The sequence below is a fragment of the Scyliorhinus canicula genome, chromosome 5 (genome assembly GCF_902713615.1).
Source record: "Scyliorhinus canicula chromosome 5, sScyCan1.1, whole genome shotgun sequence".
NCBI lineage: Eukaryota > Metazoa > Chordata > Chondrichthyes > Carcharhiniformes > Scyliorhinidae > Scyliorhinus > Scyliorhinus canicula.
In genome coordinates this window covers 126,102,523-126,123,852 of record NC_052150.1, presented here as the reverse complement: position 1 = coordinate 126,123,852, position 21,330 = coordinate 126,102,523, and the positions used below count along the sequence as shown (strand labels likewise).

The window sequence follows — 21,330 nt, the reverse complement described above, 5'->3', positions numbered from 1 at the left end:
TTACAAATTCTTCTGGCACTGGAAACAGTATATCCTTATTTACTCTGTCAAAATCCACCAAAACACTTTTCAAAAACTTTCTCTGCTCTGAAGAGGATAGCTTCTCCATGCTCTCCACATAACCCAAGTCCCTCATCTCCACTGCCATGCTGGTGAATCACCCCTACAACCTTACTGAAGGCCTTCATTCACATCCTTCCTAAATTGTGTCCAGAATTGAATACAATTCCAGCTTTTAAGATGTTTTAAGATATAGGGTAACTTCCTTTCTTTTATACTCTATTCCCCCATCAATCTCCAAATATTTATGCATATACACCTTTTGGGTAGCACAGTGGTTAGCACAGTTGCTTCACAGCTCCAGGGTCCCAGGTTCGATTCCCGGCTTGGGTCACTGTCTGTGCGGAATCTGCATGTTCTCCCAGTGTCTGCGTGGGTTTACTCCAGGTGCTCCGGTTTCCTCCCACAGTCCAAAGATGTGCGGGTTAGGTTGATTGGCCACCCTAAATTGCCCTCAAGTGTCCCAAAAAGGTAGGTGGGGTTACGGGGATAGGGTGGAGGTGTGGGCTTAGGGAGGGTGCTCTTTCCAAGAGCCAGTGCAGACTCGATGGGCCAAATAGCCTCTTCTGTACTGTAAATTCTATGATTCTCCGGCACCCTGGGAGTGTTATCATTTAGCAGTTTGCATTGCCTTTCCACAAATTTTCAGCCAAAATCATTCATTTCTCATCAACCACATACCTAGTCATTTCAGCAAAATTGAATATTTATCACGATGCATGATCAGTAAAAATGTTCATCAATGACTAAATATGGCTGAGAACCTATCAACACTGGTTACTAACGTTCCATCAGCCTGACATTTCACAAATTAATTTCGCAAATTTTAAGGGTTTACTTTCTCAATTCAAAGCTTCACTTTACTTGTTTCTTATGGCCATTTTCATGAAACTGGAAATACAAATACATTCTTCTAATGGGCAGAACTTACTGATTCTACAGCCTGCATTATTCTTCATTTCTTGGAGGATACTGGCAGCAATTTGAACAATATATGGTTGTAATGTATAACTCTGCTTGGATTTGAGAGGGCCAAGGTGGAATGTTCCAAATAGTACAAATGGTGGAATTTGAGTTCCTTCTTACTTCAAATACTTGTAAAAATGTATTTTTAAAAAGTTTTAATCAATGAGGTTTATGAAACTAACCTGTGTGAGTCTCCTTGCTCTTGTGCACTTCCATCTGTTTTCTCCAAAACGTCTTCCTTCCTGAATCAAAAGATCGTTTTTGCAGATCTTGTGGTCGTTTTCTTCTTCTCTCTACTTCACTCACTTTCCATGTTTGTGTTCGGTGGCTCAATCGTTCCTGCAATTTGGGATTCACTCTCTCCTCATCGAGATCGGTATTGGTATCCATTGTTGAAGCAGTCTTGGAGAAACTCGTGTCCACCCTAATATTGTTTGCAGTCCGACTTCTGTACACTTCATTGTCAGAGTACTCTCTTCTCCAGGTGAATTCTCTCTGACTATTTTTATTTTTCAGAAACTTTCTCTGTGACTCATCATATTTTTCATCATTTTTATCCATTACAGAAAGGTCACCAAGTGTTTCATTTTGATTAGGCTCCAGTGGGCTCAAGTTTTCAGTCATTTCATTTGTTTTGTTTCCTAATGCTCTGTTGTCCTTTTCAAAGGTCGGTCTTCCTTGGTTAATCTTTGCTCGACCAGGTTTGTGCACATGCAGGTTAACTTTCTTTGGTTTGGCTCCTCCGCGACTTTCTGGTGCTCGCCAATTTTCTTGTTCTAAGTTGTGAATCTTTCTGTGACCTACCCATTCTGCTCCCATTTCCATTGTGTCCTTATGTGTAATATCTTCCACCAAATCTTTTTCCAATAAATTTGATTGAGTGTTTCCAACAATTTCCTGTTGTGATTCTTCAGCAAGCCATGTTTCTCCAGAACAAGACTTTTCTTCTCTCATCCGGTGACGGCGCTGATTTTGAAAGCTATGCATGCCTGTTTTACTTTGGTTGGTCCTACGTCCTTCACCCTCTGTCCTGGGATTAGGGATGGGGTCTTCCTCATAATGGTTCCTTGATTGCTGAGAATATTCCCTCTTGTGTGTCAAACTACAACGATAGCTACGAAATGGTTGCTGCCTTGATGGTGGTGGATTTGAGTTATTATTCCTACTAAAATCTTCTGGCTTCTTTTTTCTCTGCGTTTCCTGCATTTCCCGAGGAATGAAATCTGCGGCATCTGGGTTAAGCTCCAGTCCACCTGTTGAGCACAGATACATAAAAGTTTCATGTGAGCTGCTGGAAAAAATATTGGTCTCAAAGCTTCCACTTGTCCTTCAACATTTAATAAAATCTAAATATGACTACCAATAACTTCTGAAGCTTTCAAAATAAAAAAAGTGAGAGAGAAGGTAGCCCATTGTTCAGCTACCATTTTCCTGCCAAGCTTTCACTCCAAATTATTTGGTCCAGAAGTTACCCCATTGAATTTGGCTTTCATGAATCATTCTTACTCTAGATCTTTTGCGATCCTTTGCCATTCTCACCCTAAACTTTATGATACAATGATCACTGTTCTCCTGCTGATACTTCATCCATATGGCCCACCTCATTCCCAAGAATCAGGTCCAGCAATGCCTCCTTTCTCCTTGGGCTGGAAACATACTGCTGTAGAAAAGTTTCCTGAGCACCCTACTACTATCCCACTCGACATTCGGGTAATTAAAATGAATATTTACTGCAGACCCCATGAGGTCTCATGCCATCTGCTTTATCCTCCTATTTTTATACTCACTTGCATGTAGCATGAGAAGGTATCGGAGATTACTAATTGAGATCCTGGTTGCTAGTTTATGGGCTGGCGGTGGCACAGTGGTATTGTTGCTTGACTGGTACTCTAGGTCAAACATGGGCAAACCTCTTGCTGAGTACCATGTACCATCCCCCGTTAGCTGATGAATCAATACTTCTCCATGTTGAACACCACATGGAGGAAGCACTGAGCACTAGGCACAGAATGGGGACTTCAATGTCCATCAAGAGTGGCTCAGTACCAGCACAGGCTGAGCTGACTGGGTCAGAAAGGACATAAGAGCTAGACGAGCAGGTGGTGAGGGAACCAACAAGTAAAAACATAATTGGCTCATCCTCACCAACCTGTGTACTGCAGATTCATCTATCCATGAGGGTTTCAGTAGAAGTGACAAAATAAAGTCATATTGAGGATAGTCTCCATCGTGTTGTGTGGCATTACCACTGCGCTAATTGGGATAGACTTCAAACGCATCTAGCAACTCAAGACTCGGCATCTATGAGGCGCTGTGGGCCATCAGCAGCAGCAGAATTGTATTCAACCACAATCTGTAACCTCATGGCCCTGCATAACCTCACTCTACCATTACCAGCAAGCCAAGGGATGAACTCTGGTTCAATGAAGAGTGCAGGAGGGCATGCCAGGAGCCACACCAGGCATACCTGTAGCCACCGAAGTTGGCCATTCCCTAAATACAAAATGGAGGAACGCAAAGCATACAGGATAAAATGGACAATGTTTGCAGCCCCAGCAGGCTGCCCCCAGCAGGTGTGGATTCTGTCTGCTAAGAAAGCAGACAGCACCGAAACGAACATTCCGCATACTAATGAGGCAATCACCGGGATAATTAGCATGTTAATGGAACGATTCCAGAGACAATGGACACAATTGGGGAAGCAACTGTAACATTGTAAGGGACACTCAGGCACCAGCAAGGTTCGAAAACAAAGAGCCTGAAGGCCCGCCCAGTAGCTAAGGAACAGCCTCAGTATTGGGGGATTCAAACATATTGATTGGGAAGAGACCCAATCGATTCCAAGCAGGTAAGGGAGTCCGCCCAAAGGGGCGCGGACCCCCTGGGACCTATAAAAGAAAGGTCCCACACATGGTTCAGGCTCCTGTCTCCTGTCTCCTGATCCAGCCTTCGGACAGCAGCCACCAACAAGTAAGTGCCTCCCAACGACCGCTACCAGAGATAGGCACTCCTGACTCCCTTTTTAATTGATACCAACCTGAAGTCTGCAGACCAGAGCAGAGCAAGAGGCCTTGTTCCCTGACCCAGCAGTTCCTTTGAGATAAGTATTAGATGTTTAGCGATAGGAGTAAGTTTAACCCTTTTAGCGTGTGCATGGGTAGTTATTATAATTGTATAATAATAAACTCTAGTTGTTTGGACTTACTAATTGGTGTACGGTTTTATTGCTTTGAACTTCACCTTGAAGCCTGTGGTGGCATCTTAACGGCACCTGGCGACTCCAGAGCTTAGAATAAGAAACAGAGCCAAACTGAGTGTTAAGCACACTCACCCAAAAAAAAGAAGAGGTGCCACCCTGGTGAAGCAGCAACACAGGACTACTTATGTGTTAAACAGCTTAAGCGGACGGAGCTAAGCGATACCACAACCAACGGATCAGATCTAAGTTCTGTAGCCCTGCCACATCTGGCTAGCTGTCAATGGTGGTGGACATTTAAACAACTCACTGTCGGAGAAAGTTCCACAAATTTCCCCATTCTCAATGATGGGTGAGCCCAGCACATCAGTGCATAAGGGTGAAGCATTTGCAACAATCTTCAGCCTGAAGTGCCCTGTGGATGATCCATCTCGGCCACCTCCGGAGATCCCCAGCATCACAGATAGCAGTCTTCAGCCGGTTAAATTCACTCCACACGATATCAAGAAACAGCTGAAGGCACTGGATACTGCAAAATTCCAGCAATTGTGTTGAAGGCCTGTGCATCAGGGGGAATGCCCTTCACTGGTTAGAGTCATACCTGGCACAAAGGAAGAAGGTTGTGGTGGAGGTAAATCATCTAAGCTTCAGGACATCACTGCAGGAACTCCTCAGGGTAGTGCCCTAGGCCAACCATCTTCAGCTGCTTCATTAATCACCTCCCTTCCATCATAAAGTCAGAAGTGGGGATGCTTGTGGATGACTGCACGATGTTCAGCAGCATTCGTGACTCCTCAGATAATGAAGCAGTTCACTTCCAAATGCATCAAGACCTGGACAATATCCAGGCTGGGGCTGGCAAGTAACATTCGCACCACACAAGTGCCAGGCAATGACCATTCCAACAAAAAAAGTTCTAACTAGCACTCCTTGATAATCTTTCTTTTTCTTTTAAAATTTAGAGTACCCAATTCATTTTTTTCCAATTAAGGGGCAATTTAGCATGGCCAATTCACCTACCCTACACATCTTTTTGGGTTGTGGGGGTGAGACCCACACAGACAAGGGGAGAATGTGCAAACTCCACAAGGACAGTGACCCAGGGCCGAGATCAAACCCGGGTCCTCAGTGCGATGAGGCAGCAGTGTTAACCCACTGCGCCACCATGACCCTCACTCCTTGATATTCAACGGCATTAACATCGCTGAATCCTCTACGAGCAACATCCGGGGTGGGGGGAGGGGGGTTGCATTGACCAGAAGCTGAACTGGACTAGCCATATAAATACCGTGACTCCAGAACAGGTCAAGGCTAGGAATCTTACAGTGACTAACTCATCTCCTGATGCCCCAAAGCCTGTCCAACATCTAAAAGGCAGAAATTAGGAATGTAATAGAATACTTGCCTGGATCTCTGCAGCTTCAACAATACTGAAAAAGCTCAATACCATCCAGGGCAAAGCCCGCTTGATTCCTGCCCCTTCCACAAATATTCAATCCCTCCACCACTGATAAACAGTGGCAGCCGTGTGTCCATTAACAAGATACACTGCAAAATCTCACCAAGGTTCCTTTGGCAGCACTTTCTAAAACCACGGTCACTACCACCTAGAAGGTGGTGGTGAGCTGCCTTCTTGAATCGCTGCAGTTTCTGAGTTTTAGGTACACCCACAGTGCTGTTAGGGAGGGACTTCCAGGACTTTGACCCAGTGACAGTGAAGGAATATGATATATTTCCAAGTTAGGATGGTGACTGACTTGGAAGGGAACCTCTATAAACCTAGGAACCCCACCACCTGGAGGTTCCCCTCCAAGTCACTCACCACCCTGACTTGGAAACATATCATATTCCTTCAAAATCCTGGAACTCCCTCCCTAACAGCATTGTGGGTGAAACCAAACCTCAGGAACTACAGCCGTTCAAGAAGGCAGTTCACCACCATCTTTCAAGGACAACTGGGAGTGGGCAATAAATGCTAGTCTAGCCAGTGACCTTCACATCCCATTCATGATTTTTTTAAAAATCCTACCTAGCTTCCAAAATTCTGACAGCAGGATTACATCCCTCTTTCTGCCTATGTTGTTGGTGCCAATGTGTACCGCAACTGCAAGCTGTTCAGTGATCTCATTGACCCTGGTACCAAGGAGGCAACATACTATTCTCGATTCATGTCTGCAGGGGAAGCGGTGGGGTAGTGGTATTATCACTGGTCATGCAATCTGGGGAAACGAGTTCAAATGCCACCAGAGCAGATGGTGAAATTTGAACAAAATTAAAATCTGGAATTAAAAGTCTACTGATGATCATGAAACCATTGTGGATTGTTGTATAACCCCAACTGGTTCACAAATGTCCTTTAGGGAAGGAAATCTACATCCTTACATGTATGGCATACATGTGACTCCTGAACCTGTTTATTTTCCAATATCAATAAAATAACTAGAACACACTCACCAACCAATCTCTGTGGTGTGACTCAATTTTTTTTTGTTTCCGGTCACTGGATTCTTGTAGCAACACATAGGTTACACTGTTAATCCCTGCTAATCCTCTTGCACTCTCTTGCTGTTAATGGCCCCCGCTAATTCACTCACACTCTCCTCACTATTAATAATCCCCGCTAATCCACTTGTACTCTGCGAGCTGTTAATAACCCCCGCTAATCCTCTTGCACTCTCCTCACTGTTAAATGCCACCGCTAATCATCTCACTCGCCTCGCTGTAAATGGCCTCCGTTAATCCTCTCGTACTCTCTTTGTTGATAATGACCCCTGTTAATTTCTCTTGCATTCTCCTCACTGTTAATCCTCTTGCACTCCCCTCACTGTACATGGCCCCCACTAATCCACTCACACTCTCCATGCTTGTTAATGCCCCCCTTGCTAATCCTCTTGCATTCTCCTCATTGTTAATGGCCCCCATTGAAGGGAGGGAGGCAGAAGATGGAAAACTATAGGCCAGTTAGTCTGACTTCGGTCATTGGTAAGGTTTTAGAGTCCATTATTAAAGATTAAATCACGGTGTACTCGGAAGTGCATGATAAAATAGGACTGAGGTAGCATGGCTTCATCAAAGGGAGGTCATGTCTGACAAATCTGTTCTTTGAGGAAGTAACAAGAAAGTTGGACAAAGGAGAACCAGTGGACATGATTTATTTAGATTTCCAGAAGGCCTTTGACAAGGTGCCGCTTAGGAGACTGTTAAATAAATTAAGAGCCCATGGTGTTAAGGGTAAGATCTCAGCATGGATAGAGGATTGGCTGACTGGCAGAAGGCAAAGAGTGGGGATAAAGGGGTCTTTTTCAGGATGGCAGCCAGCGACTAATTGCGTGCCTCAGAGGTCTGTGCTGGGACCACATCTTTTCACAATATACATTAATGATCTGGAAGAAGGAACTGAAGGCACTGTTGCTAAGTTTGCAGATGACACAAAGATCTGTAGAGGAAGTATTGAGGAAGCAGGCGGGCTGCAGAAGGACCTGGGCAGGCTAGGAGAGTGGGCAAAGAAATGGCAGATGGAATACAATGTGGAAAAGTGTGAGGTTATGCACTTTGGAAGGAGAAATGGAGGCATAGACTATTTTCTAAATGGGGAAATGCTCAGAAAATAAGAGCACAAAAGGGACTGGAGAGTCCTTGTTCACGATTCTCTTAAGGTTAACGTGCAGGTTCAGTCGGCAGTTAAGAAGACAAATGCAATGTAGCATTCATGTCGAGAGGGCTAGAATACAAGACCAGGGATGTATTTCTAAGGCTGTACAAAAGGCTCTGGTCAAATCCCATTTGGAGTATTGTGAGCAGTTTTGGGCCTTGTATCTAAGGAAAGATGTGCTGGCCTTGGAAAGGGTCAAGAGGAGGCTCACAAGAATGATCCCTGGAATGAAGAGCTTGTCGTACAAGGAATGGTTGAGGACTCTGGGTCTGTACTTGTTGGAGTTTAGAAGGATGAGGGGGGATCTTATTGAAACTTACAAGATATTGTGAGGCCTGGATAGAGTGGACGTTGAGAGGATGTTTACACTTGTACGAAAAACTAGAAGCAAAGGACACAATATCAGACTAAAGGGACGATCCTTTATCATTACTGGGTGGCGAATGTGGAGAAGGTATGGAGCTGGGTCAGATGGGTTGACTCCCAATGGGTCAGAATGGAGGGCAGTTTGAGTAGGGGGTCGGGATTGAAGGCGCTAGCGACAGCGCCGTTCCTGACGGCCTTGGGGAGATACTAAGGGAGTCCGGTAGTAATAGCTTTGTTGAGAATTTGGAGGCAGTTTCGACAGCACTTTGGGTTGGGGGCAGGGTCAAGGGAAATGCCGATCTGGAGGAACCATAGATTTCAGCCAGGGAAGTGGGATGGAAATTTTCGGAGATGGGAGGAGAAAGGAATTAAGAAAAGAGATTTGTTTCTTGGGGGTCATTTTGCAGGATTGAAGTAGCTGGGTGCGAAGTATGGACTGGATGGAGCAGGGAGAAATATTTCTTCAGTATTTACGAATGAGGGGGGCCATATTGTTGCAGAGGACAGTGTGAAACAGACTGGTAAGCACGAGGAGATACTTGTTAGGAAGAAAGATGTGTTGGGCATTTTGAAAAACTTGAGGATAGACAAGATCCCCGGGCCTGACGGGATATACCCAAGGATTCTATGGGAAGCAAGAGATGAAATTGCACAGCCGTTGGCAATGATCTTTTCTTCCTCACTGTCAACAGGGGTGGTACCAGGGGATTGGAGAGTGGCGAATGTCATGCCCCTGTTCAAAAAAGGGAATAGGGATAACCCCGGAAATTATAGGCCAGTTAGTCTTACTTCGGTGGTAGGCAAAGCAATGGAAAGGGTACTGAGGGATAGGATTTCTGAGCATCTGGATCGACACTGCTTCATTAGGGATAGTCAGCACGGATTTGTGAGGGGTAGGTCTTGCCTCACAAGTCTTATTGAATTCTTTGAGGAGGTGACCAAGCACGTGGATGAAGGTAAAGCAGTGGATGTGTGTACATGGATTTTAGTAAGGCATTTGCTAAGGTTCCCCATGATAGGCTTATGCAGAAAGTAAGGAGGCATGGGATAGTGGGAAATTTAGCCAGTTGGATAACGAACTGGCTAACTGATAGAAGTCAGAGAGTGGTGATGGATGGCAAATATTCAGCCTGGAGCCCAGTTACCAGTGGTGTACCGCAGGGATCAGTTCTCGGTCCTCTGCTGTTTGTGATTTTCATTAATGACTTGGATAAGGGAGTTGAAGGGTAGGTCAGTAAATTTGCAGACGATACAAAGATTGGTGGAGTTGTGGATAGTGAGAAGGTCTGTTGTTGGCTGCAAAGAGGCATAGATAGGATGCAGAGCTGGGCTGAGAAGTGGCAGATGGAGTTTAACCCTGAAAAGTGTCAGGTTGTCCATTTTGGAAGGACAAATATGAATGTGGAATACAGGGGTAACGATAGGGTTCTTAGTAATGTGGAGGAGCAGAGAGATCTTGGGGTCTATGAAATGAAAAATGAAAATCGCTTGTCACAAGTAGGCTTCAAATGAAGTTACTGTGAAAAGCCCCTAGTCGCCACATTCCGATGCCTGTTTGGGGAGGCTGGTACGGGAATTGAACCGTGCTGCTGACCTGCCTTAGTCTGCTTTAAAAGCCAGCAATTTAGCCCAGTGTACTAAACCAGCCCCAGATGTATGTTCATCTCTGTTCATAGATCTTTGAAAGTTGCCACTCAAGTGGATAGAGCTGTGAAGAAGGCCTATGGTGTGCTAGCGTTCATTAGCAGAGTGATTAAATTTAAGAGCCGTGAGGTGATGATGCAGCTGTACAAAACCTTGGTAAGGCCACATTTGGAGTACTGTGTGCAGTTCTGGTCGCCTCATTTTAGGAAGGATGTGGAAGCTTTGGAAAAGGTGCAAAGGAGATGTACCAGGATGTTGCCTGGAATGGAGAGTAGGTCATACGAGGAAAGGTTGAGGGTGCTAGGCCTTTTCTCATTAGAACGGAGAAGGATGAGGGGTGACTTGATAGAGGTTTATAAGATGATCAGGGGAATAGATAGAGTAGACAGTCAGAGACTTTTTCTCCGGATGGAACAAATCATTACAAGGGGACATAAATTTAATGTGAATGGTGGAAGATATAGGGGGGATGTCAGAGGTAGGTTCTTTACCCAGTCTTTACCCAGAGAGTAGTGGGGGCATGGAATGCACTGCCTGTGGAAGTAGTTGAGTCGGACACATTAGGGACCTTCAAGCGGCTATTGGATAGGTACATGGATTACGGTAGAATGATGGGGTGTAGATTAATTTGTTCTTAATCTAGGACAAAAGTTCGGCACAACATCGTGGGCCGAAGGGCCTGTTCTCTGCTGTATTTTTCTATGTTCTACGTTCGGCATGCAGGTTCGAGACTTTGCCAGAAAGGAGATACAGAGCTTCCCAGTAGAGCCGACTTCCACATTGCTGGAGAGTTGCTGATGACAGGGGGACTGGAGAAGAGGGTAGTATCGGTGGTTTACAGGGCTATTTTGGAGGAGGAGAAGGCACCGCTAGAAAGGATCAAGGCAAAGTGGGAGGAAGAGTTGGGAGAGGGTATGGAGGAGGGGTTCTGCTGTGAGGTGCTCTGGAGGGTGAACGCCTCCACTTCGTGTGCGAGACTGGGGCTGATAGAGCTGAAGGTGGTGTGCAGAGCGTACCTTACAAGGGCAAGGATGTGCTGGCTCTTTGAGGGGCTAGAAGATGTGTGTGATCGTTGCTGGGGTGGGGGAGGGGGGGGGGGGGGGGGGGGGGGTGGAGAAAACCACGTTCATATGTTTTGGTCCTGTCCAAAGATGGAGGATTACTAGAAGGAGATTTTTAGGATAATCTCTAAAGTGGTGCACGTGAAACTGGACCCGGGCCCTCGGGAGGCTATATTCGGGGTGTCGGACCAGCCAGGGTTGGAAACAGGTGCGGAGGCAGATGTTGTAGCCTTCGCCTCGTTGATCTCCCGAAGGCAGATCCTATTAGGGATCAACCTCTCCACCCTGTGCCCTGGCGTGGCGGGGGGACCTACTGCACGTCTTGACGCTTGAAAAGGTCAAATTTTAACTGAGGGGAAGGATGGAGGGGTTCTACAGTTCATGGGCATTATTCATTATGCACTTTTGAGAATTGGATCACATCGAACATTATGTGGGTGGGGGGAGCTGGGAAGGTTGGGGGAGAGGGACTGTATGTGTTAATAGTGACTATGGATGATCCCCGATTCCTTTCTGTCATTTGTTTATGTTAACATGCGGGCTAATGTCTAGGGCAGGGGTGGGCAAACTGCGGCCCACCAAAGGTCTTTATGCAGCCCACCAAGATCAAGTCATAAAAAAAAAAAAATTTTTTTTTTTATAAGGTTAATGGGTTACTGGTATAGGGTGGATACGTTGACTTGAGTAGGGTGATCATTGCTCGGCACAACATTGAGGGCCGAAGGGCCTGTTCTGTGCTGTACTGTTCTATATGAGGCGCCCAGAATCATAACCGGGTGAAGCACCATTTTTGAAAAGTAGAGAAAAAGAGGGCTAAAGGCAGGATGCCGCCGGGGGAAGTGCTGAGCTATATGCCACACGCTAATTGGTTACAACCGGGACTATTAATTAATATACTATGCGGCCCTTTAAAATTGTGAATTTCTGAATGTGGCCTTTGCACGGAAAAGTTTGCCCACCCCTGGTCTAGGGTTTGGTGGGATTGTTGTTATTGATATGGGGATTGACATTACATTCGTTATTGATTATTGTTTATTGTTGAGTGTAAATTTGGGAGAAAACGTGAAAAAGGAGAATAAAAAATATTTATTAAAAAAAAGGGACGATCCTTTACAACAGAGGTGAGGACGAATTCTTTCGGCCAGAGGGTGGTGAATCTGTGGAACTCTGCCGCAGAATGCTGTTGGCCAAATCACTGAGTGTCTTTTTAGACAGAAATAGATAGGTTCTTGATTAATAAGGGGATCATCGGTTATGGGGAGAAGGCAGGAGAATGGGGATGAGAAAAATATCAGCCAAGATTGAATGGTGGAACAGACTCGATGGGCCGAGTGGCCTAATTCTGCTCCTCTGTCTTATGGTCTTATTAATCCTTTTGCACTCTCCTCACTGTTAATGACTCTAGCTAATCCTCTCATACTGCCCCCATGTTTTTTTTTTAATTGTTTATTCAGGCATTTTCAAATAAACAAACCAAAGCAGAATAAAATTGTACAACATTATAAATAACCAACACCCACTCCACCTTCCCTCGCACCATCACCCACTTCTCCCATCCTGCCTTCCCCATTTTAACCCCTACTCCACCCCCTTTGCTGACTCCTCAATACTCCATAAAGAAGTCAATGAACAGCTTCCACCTCCGAGCGAACCCATCAACCGACCCCCTCAGGGCAAACTTGACCTTCACCGGCCTCAGGAATTCCACCAGGTCACTCACCCACACCCCTGCTTTTGGTGGCTCCCAGACCCTCCATCCATCGGTCTCCAGGTTATCAGGGATGCAAAGGCCAAGATATCGGCCTCGCTCGCCCCCTAGACTCCGACACCCTGAATATTGCTAGTTCTGTACTCGGAGTCACCTTTCCCCCCCATTACGTCCACAAACCCCTGCCAAAACGTGTGGCCGTGGTTCGTGGGCCTTCCTGCACACACCCATCTTCTTCCCCCCCTCAAAAAAACCTACTCATATGTGCTTTATGAATGACTTTAAACTGAATGAGGCTTAACTTCGCACATGACAAGGACACATTCGCCCTCTGCAGGGCCTCAGCCCAAGTCCTGGCCTCCACCTCCCCTCCCCCAAGCTCCTTCTCCCACTTACGCCTTATGTCCCCCACCAGGGCCCCCTCCCAATCCATCAGCTCCTTGCGGACCTCAGACACCTCCCCCTCCCCTATATCATCCTTCGACAGTACCTTATCCTGCAACCCCAAGGGTGGTAGCCCAGGACAAGACGGCACCTCTCTCCTCATGAAATCCAGGAAGGTGCAGGTACCTAAATCCGTTCCCTCATGGCAACTCATACTCTTCCTCCAGCTCCTCCAACTTTGCGAATCTGCCCCCTATAAACAGATCGCCGAATTGCTCAATCCCTGCCTGCCACCACACCCGCCCCACATTCTCTCCCCCACTCCCCTCCTCCCAGAGGATTGGAGAACTGCCAATGTAACATCCTTATTCAAAAAGGGAGGGAGACAAAAACAAGAAACAGGTAATAATAGGCCAGTTAGCTTAACTTCTGTCATTGGGAAAATGTTAAAGTCCATTATAAAGGATCTAATAGCACAGCATTTAGAAATACATGATATAGTCAAGCAAAGTCGTCATGACTTTTGAGGTGGTAACGAGCAAGTTGCATAAAGGAGTTGGATTTCCAAAAAAGCATTTGATAAGGTACTGTACTTCAGGTGACTGTGTGTGTGAAATTTGCACATTCTTCCCTTGTCTGCGTTGGTTTCCTCCGGGTGCCCCGGTTTCCTCCCACATTCCAAAGATGTGCAGGTTAAGTGGCTTGGCCATGCTAAATTGCCCCTAGGTGGGATTGCAGGGAGAGGGCGGGGGTGTGGGTCTGTGTAGAGTGCTCTTTCAGAAGGTCGGTGGAACTCGATGGGCCGAATGGCCTCCTTCTACACTGTAGGGATTCTATGATAGCCGCCCATGGTGTTGGGGGCAGTATATCAGCATGGATAGATAGCATGGCTAACTGATACAAGACAAAGTTGGGCTCAGAGGGGCATTTTCAAAATGGCAACCTGTAATTAGTGGAGTGCCACAGGAATCAGTACTGGGGCGACAATTATTTATATCACACATTAATGACTTGGACAAGGAAAGTGAATGTATTGTTGCCAAGATTGTAGCTAACACAAAAATAGATGAGAAGGCAAGTAGCGAGGATGAAACATAGTCTACAGAGGGATATAAACAGGTGAAGTGAGTGGTTAAAACTTGGCAGAGGGAAGTTTGCACTTTGGTAGGAAGTGAAAATGAGCTGAATATTATTTAAATGAAGAAAAGCTGCAGCACAGAGGAATTTGGGGGTCCCCTTGTGCTTAAATCACAATAAGCTGGCATGCAAGTTCAGCAGGTCACAAGGAAGGCAAATTAAATGTTGCCCGTTATTTCAAATAGAGTATAAAAATAGCGAAGTCTTGCTAAAACTACACAAGGCTATAGACCACACCTGGAATACTTGGAATAGTTTTAGAATCACAGAATCCCTATAGTACAGGAGGCAATTCAGTCCATCGAGTCTGCAACAACCCTCTGAAAGAGCATTCTACCCAGGCCCACTCCCCCACCCTATCCCGGTAGCCTCACCTAAACTGTATATCTTTGAACATTAAGGGGCAATTTAGCACGACCAATCCATCTAACCTACACATCTTTGGAATGTGGAAGGAAACAGGAAACCCATGGAGACATGGGTAAATGTGCAAACTCCACACAGTTACCCCAGGCCAGAATTGAACCCAGGTCCTTGGCGCTGTGAGGCAGCAGTGCTCACCACTGTGCCACCATGCCCTTGATCCCCTTATCTAAGGAGAGATATACTGGCATGGAGGCAGTCCAGAGAAGTCTCACTAGATTGATCCCGGGTATGGAGGGATTTTCTTATGAAGAGAGGATGAGTAGGTTGGGCCTGTAGTCAAGTTTATAAGAACAAGAACTGACCTAATGGAGACATATAGGATTCTCTGGGGGCTTGACAGGGTGGAGATGCTGAGACGATGTTTCATATAGGATGTTTCATATAGGAGACATATAGGATTCTCTGGGGGCTTGACAGGGTGGAGATGCTGAGACGATGTTTCCCCTTGTGAGAGAGTCTCGGACCAGAGGGGATAATCTCAGAGTCGGGGGTTGCCATTTAAAATAGAGATGAGGGGGAATTTATTCTCTCAGAGGATAGCAAATCTGTGGAATTCGTTAACGCAGAGAGCTGCAGAAACTGGGTCCTTAAGTATGATTAAGGCTGAAATAGACAATTTTTTTTATCAGTAAGGAAATCAAGGGTTATGGGGATAACTGGAAAGTGGAGTTGAGGATTATTGTATCTGATCAGTCATGATCTCATTGAATGGAGGAGCAGGCTCAATGGGTCAAATAGCCTACTTCTGTTCCTATGTCTAATGCTCTCCTTCAGCTGAAACTCCTAAAATCCACCCTTTCCAGTTATTCACTCCAGCCAACCTTGATCATTTTTAGCTTCAAACTATGTCACCTTGAGCTGACCATCAACTGTCAAATTTCAATCACTGAAATATACCAACTTCATGCCTTCAGTACATCCTTCTGCAATCACCTGGTTGCTTCTCAGGCTCCACACTATATTGCTCAATCCTCCACGACTCACATCACATCTCGCAATAAGTGCCACTTACCCATTACTTCATCCCCTCAACTTTCCATTGGCTCCTTTTCCCCTTCAGTGAGTTTAAATTCTTATTTACAAATCCCTCCACAGTTTTACCCACCATTTTCCAGTTTTGTGCCTTGGGTTACACACATCACTTTTCAAAGTCTGGTGTAAAGTGTGTATTTCCTCCCTCTACTGTGGCATTACATTATTGCACTCCCCTTCCAAATCACACATCTTCTTGGAAATATACTGAGGTTCCTTCACCATTGCTGGATCAAAATCCTAGAACTCCCTATCTTATAGCATTGTGGTTGCATTTGCACCACAAAGACTAAAGCAGATTCACCACCAGCTGGCAATAAATGCTGGCCATGCCAGCAATGCCCACATTTTATGAATGAAAAAAACATTGTTGTATATCTTCCTAAATCCTTACTCTTGCTACATTTCTCCCCTATTTCAAAAGACTCCTGAAAACCTAGCTCTCCCCTCCATTACACACTTGGTTAAATCTAACTCCTACTCAGCATTCAGTCTCTTTGTGAAGTGCATGGAGATTTGTCAGAGCATTAAAGAAGCTCTTAAGTGCCAGTGAATGTAACAGAACAAAGTTTGACCAGTTTATGCTTGTAACCTGAACCATAAGATTGGAACTTGACTTAGCATATTCATGGAAAGCTTGGTAAATAGAAAGACAACACACTAGACTTATTTTAAGTAAGAAGTCTTACAACACCAACGTATTTTTTTAAAATCAGAGCCACCTGAAGATGGTATTTTGCTGGAAGATCAATTTAATGGAGCTTTTGGTATCGGGATTAGCAAGTAATATTTGACAGGAGCTCATTTCCATCATGTGGTACACCGTGCAAGGTGTATTGTAGCCACCAAAGTTGGCCACTTCTCGACTCAAAATGGTGATTTACAAAGCACGCAGGGAAAATTGGACACTTTAAGAAAGACAAGCACGTTGCAGAATCTCCCTGTGTATTCTGCCTGCAAAGAAAGCAGACAGCACCGAAACCAGCAGTTTGCATATTAATGAGCGATCCCCAGGAACAATTGATACAACGATTAGCTACATTTGGGACATTCTATAGCAGTCAAGACTTCTCGGCGCCAACGGGAGTCTGAAACAAAGGAGACAAACAAGCCAGGAAGAACCGCCCCGCGATCGAGGGACAGCCTCAGTATTGAGGGGGGGATTCATACCAATCGATTGGTATGAGATCCAATCGATTGACAGTAAACCCGGGATCCGCCCAAAAGGGCGCGAAGCCCCTGGGACCTATAAAAGACAGGTCCCAAGTTCAGTTCATTCTCTTAGCCGGCCCTCCCAGCAGAACAGCTCTCTAAGAACTTGACCGTAAGAAGGAGAGGCCTGGCCAACAGCTACACCGACAAGTAAGTGTCCAACCAACGCACGCTACGAGAATAGACACTCCTGATCCCTTAGCCCGTACCAACTGGGAAGCCTGCAATCTCAGGACAGAACAAGAGGCCACGTTCCCTGATCCAGTGGGTTCCCTTATCAAAGGTAAGTATTGGCTCATAGTGGTAGGAATAGTTTAGTCCGCCAGTATTAGTTGCATGAGTATCAATTTACTGTGTAAATAATAAATGTGTTTGATTGAACCTTACTAATTGGGGTATTGAGTCATTGATCTGAACTTGAACCTCATGGTGGTATCATAAGGATACCTGACGACTCTAGAGCTAAGTAATAAAACAGAGCCAATTGAGTGTAAAGCACACTCACCAGAACGAACAACAGTATTCATATTTATTACCACATCTAGTGCAAACAGGTGGTCTAAGACTTCATCATTCGTACCAGTATTGGAAACCCTAACCTGGCTCTTTACCAGAGGATGCTACTGTTTCAACGTGTTTAAAAAAAATGTTTACAGCAATACCTATAATATGCTTTCAGCACAAAAATAAGCCACTCAGCTCAACTGGTCGATGCCCAGATTTACATATCATGTGAATGTCCTCCATCTCACTCCATCAGCGTATCCTCCTGTTCCTTTCTTCCTCGGGTAATTATCTTGCTTCCCATCAAATACATTTTTACTTCAGCAATTTAAAACTTGGGGTACATTTCTACTGAAGCTCTTATTGGATTTATTAGAGCTTTTCTTATACTCATAAACATGAGGACCCAAAATTTGGACTCCAAAAATCGAACCACGTCTCTGCCTAATCGATCAAACTCGATCATAATTTACAACATCTGAATTAGGTCATTTCTCAACAACTGAAGTGTTTAACCATCTCAACCAGAAAGTTACTTCACATGACGACATAAGCTGCCACAGCAGAGAAAGGAACAAGTGACCCAGCACAGATCCCCACCACCACCTGACCTTCCCGCCCAGACAAGGACTGCCCAACACCACCCTACCCGGACACGGAATGCTCAATGCCACCCTGCCCAGACAGGGAGCACCCAACACCACCCCGCCCAGACAGGGAGCACCCAACACCACCCCACCCAGACAGGGAGCACCCAACACCACCCCGCCCAGACAAGGACCATCCAACGGCACCACGCCGGGACATGGACCGCCCAACTCCACCCCGCCCAGATAGGGACGGCCCAACACCACCCCACCCAGACAGTGACAGCCCAGTGCCACCCCACCCAACGCCACCCTGCCCAGACAGGGACTGCCCAACGCCACCCCACCCAACACCACCGTGCCCAACTCCACCCCGCCCAACACCACCCCACCCAGACAGTGACAGCCCAGTGCCACCCCACCCAACACCACCCTGCCCAACTCCACCCCGCCCAGACATGGACTGCCCAACGCCACCCCACCCAACACCACCCTGCCCAACTCCACCCCGCCCAACACCACCCTGCCCAGACAGGGACCGGCCAACATCACCCCACCCAGACAGGGACTACCCAACGCCACCCCGTCCAGACAGGGACCGGCCAACATCGCCCCACCCAGACAGGGACTGCCCAACGCCACCCCACCCAATGCCACCCCGCCCAGACAGGGATGGCCCAACGCCACCCCGCCCAACACCACCCCGCCCAGATAGGGTTGGCCCAACGCCACCCCACCCAGACAGGGACTGTCCAACACCTCCCCACCCAACACCACTCCGCACGGACAGGGAGCGCCCAACACCACCCCGCACGGACAGGGAGCGCCCAACACCACCCTGCACGGACAGGGAGCGCCCAACACCACCCCGCACGGACAGGGAGCGCCAACATTATCCCACTTGGACAGAGCCCATTACCTCAACCCTTCCCATCCCAAACACTGCCCCAGACAGACTCAGACCCCTCTCACCACAGCCCCAAAGCAGACAGAGTTGTTTCCACCCCACCACCCCCCACCACAGCCCCAAAGCAGACAGAGTTGTTTCCACCCCCCCCCCCACCCCCCACCCCAAAGCAGACAGAGTTGTTTCCACCCCGCCCACCACAACCCCAAAGCAGACAGAGTTGTTTCCACCCCCCCCACCACAACCCCAAAGCAGACAGAGTTGTTTCCACCCCCCCCCCCACCACAACCCCAAAGCAGACAGAGTTGTTTCCACCCCCCCCCCCCCCCCACCACAACCCCAAAGCAGACAGAGTTGTTTCCACCCCCCCCCCCCCCCACCACAACCCCAAAGCAGACAGAGTTGTTTCCACCCCCACCACAACAACCCCAAAGCAGTCAGAGTTGTTTCCACCCCCACCACAACAACCCCAAAGCAGTCAGAGTTGTTTCCACCCCACCCCCCACCCCCACCACAACAACCCCAAAGCAGTCAGAGTTGTTTCCACCCCACCCCCCACCACAACCTCCCCGCACTACCAGGACTCCCAGCCCCATCCCCAACAGGACATGGCTCTCCAGAACTGGATACAGAATTCCCCCACCACCAACCCAGACACACAAGTCTGCACCGCCCCACATGGACAGAAATTCCCCACCAGCCTAGACCAGCCCCACCAGCACCCAGACACAGATTCCCCCCTTCCCCAACCACCCAGACGCAGACTCCCTCCACTTAACCACCCGGGGACACACCACCCCCCACCATCTCACCCCGATACACATCGCTCCACCACCTCCCGGATCCTTCCCCCACCAGCTCATCTGGACACAGATCACCTCACTCATGTCGCGCGAAAATAGACCCCTCCACCACTATTCCACCTGGACACAGACCCCTGATCCCTCCCGAACCCGAACACAACCCCCCCCCCCCCCCCCCCCCCGGACATAGACACTGAACCAACCAGACAAACACAAACCCCTCCAACACAGAACCTTCCAACATTCAAAATAAGGTATAATTTTATGAAGATTTAATTTAATGTTTCTGTGCCTGTAAGGGACTAGTAGCGAGATTAATGCTGGGCAAAGATGTGTGCAACTGGGATTCTATTGTACTTGCTGAGGGCTACGGTATGAAAATTAAATAGAAGAAGGGCATTGCTTAGCAACATCCTTCCCCGCCACCTCGCCTGGACAGAGACCATCGAGACACCACACTCCCCCCTCCCTCCAGCCCGCCATCTGAATACAGACTCCGGCATTCTACCTGGACACGGATCCCCGCCCCCGCCCGACCACAGGGCCTACACACCACCCACCCGCTCCCCTCCTCCGGGGAACCGAGGCGCTTCGCCGCCACCCTCATCTCAGCTCTACCGCATAGTGGAACGCAGATCTGGCAGCAAGCGCCCCCCACCCCGAGCCGTCTCCCCCGGAGCCGTGTCCCCGGGACACCGTCCCCCAGCGGAGCCCCGGACTGCCTCCTGGCCTGAGCCCACTCGCTCCCGGCCCTGTACCTGGCGGCTCTCCTGCTCTCGGGGTCGCCATCGTATCCCCGCTGCTGTCATTCACATCCTCTCCTGGACAGTCAAGGCCAAAGGGCGACTTTCGATTCAATGGAACAAACCCCAACCCCGCCAGCGGCCCAGGCAGGGCAAAAGTGACAGAAAATAAACGGAAAACTCTGGGCCGCTTTCGCTCCAACTCGAATCTGAGCTACTGCGCATGCGTCTCGCCCACAACAGAACTGCCACCAACAACAGGGGGCGGTGTTCAGGGAGAGGGCAGTGAAGGGGTGGGGCTGTGGTGTTGAAATGGGGCGGGGCTCCGTTGAGATAGGGCCGGGCAGTGTTAGCTTTGAGATAGGGCAGGGCTGGGCTGGGCTGCATTGAGATAGGGCGGGGCTGCATTGATATAGGGCAAGGCTTCGTTGAGGTAGGGCAAGGCTGCGCGAGATAGGCTGGGGCTGTATTGAGATAGGGTGGGGCTGTGTTGAGATAGAACGGGGGGGGGGGTTGTGTTGAGGGGTGTGGTGTGATAGGGCGGAGTTACATTGAGATAGGGCGGGGCAGTGTTGAGAGGGGTTCATGACGGGGTTGAAAGGGGTACATGGCGGTGCTGAGAGGGGTGCGTGGCGGTGCTGAGAGGGGTGCGTGGCGGTGCTGAGAGGGGTGCGTGGCGGTGCTGAGAGGGGTGCGTGGCGGTGCTGAGAGGGGTGCGGGCAGTGTTGAGAGATACATGGCGGTGCTGAGAGGTGTGCGTGGCGGTGCTGAGAGGGGTGCGTGGCGGTGCTGAGAGGGGTGCGTGGCGGTGCTGAGAGGGGTGCGTGGCGGTGCTGAGAGGGGTGCGTGGCGGTGCTGAGAGGGGTGCGTGGCGGTGCTGAGAGGTGTGCGTGGCGGTGCTGAGAGGGGTGTGGGCAGTGTTGAGAGATACATGGCGGTGTT

General features: G+C 48.0%; 1 protein-coding gene across 3 annotated transcripts in view; it reads right to left on the bottom strand.

Moving 5' to 3' along the window:
* nfx1 (nuclear transcription factor, X-box binding 1) overlaps positions 1-21,330 on the bottom strand; it is a 147,277-nt gene that overhangs the window by 83,801 nt on the left and 42,146 nt on the right. For 2 of the 3 annotated variants that reach the window (XM_038797587.1, XM_038797588.1), the window contains exons 1-2: positions 20,404-20,612; positions 1,209-2,279 (exon numbers count right to left, since the gene is read on the bottom strand). In XM_038797587.1, the coding sequence (XP_038653515.1) occupies positions 1,209-2,279; positions 20,404-20,434 (1,102 nt within the window). In that variant the 5' untranslated portion in view covers positions 20,435-20,612. Of the gene's footprint in view, positions 1-1,208; positions 2,280-20,403; positions 20,613-21,330 lie in introns of those variants that run through there. The other variant, XM_038797589.1, reaches the window with a different exon arrangement.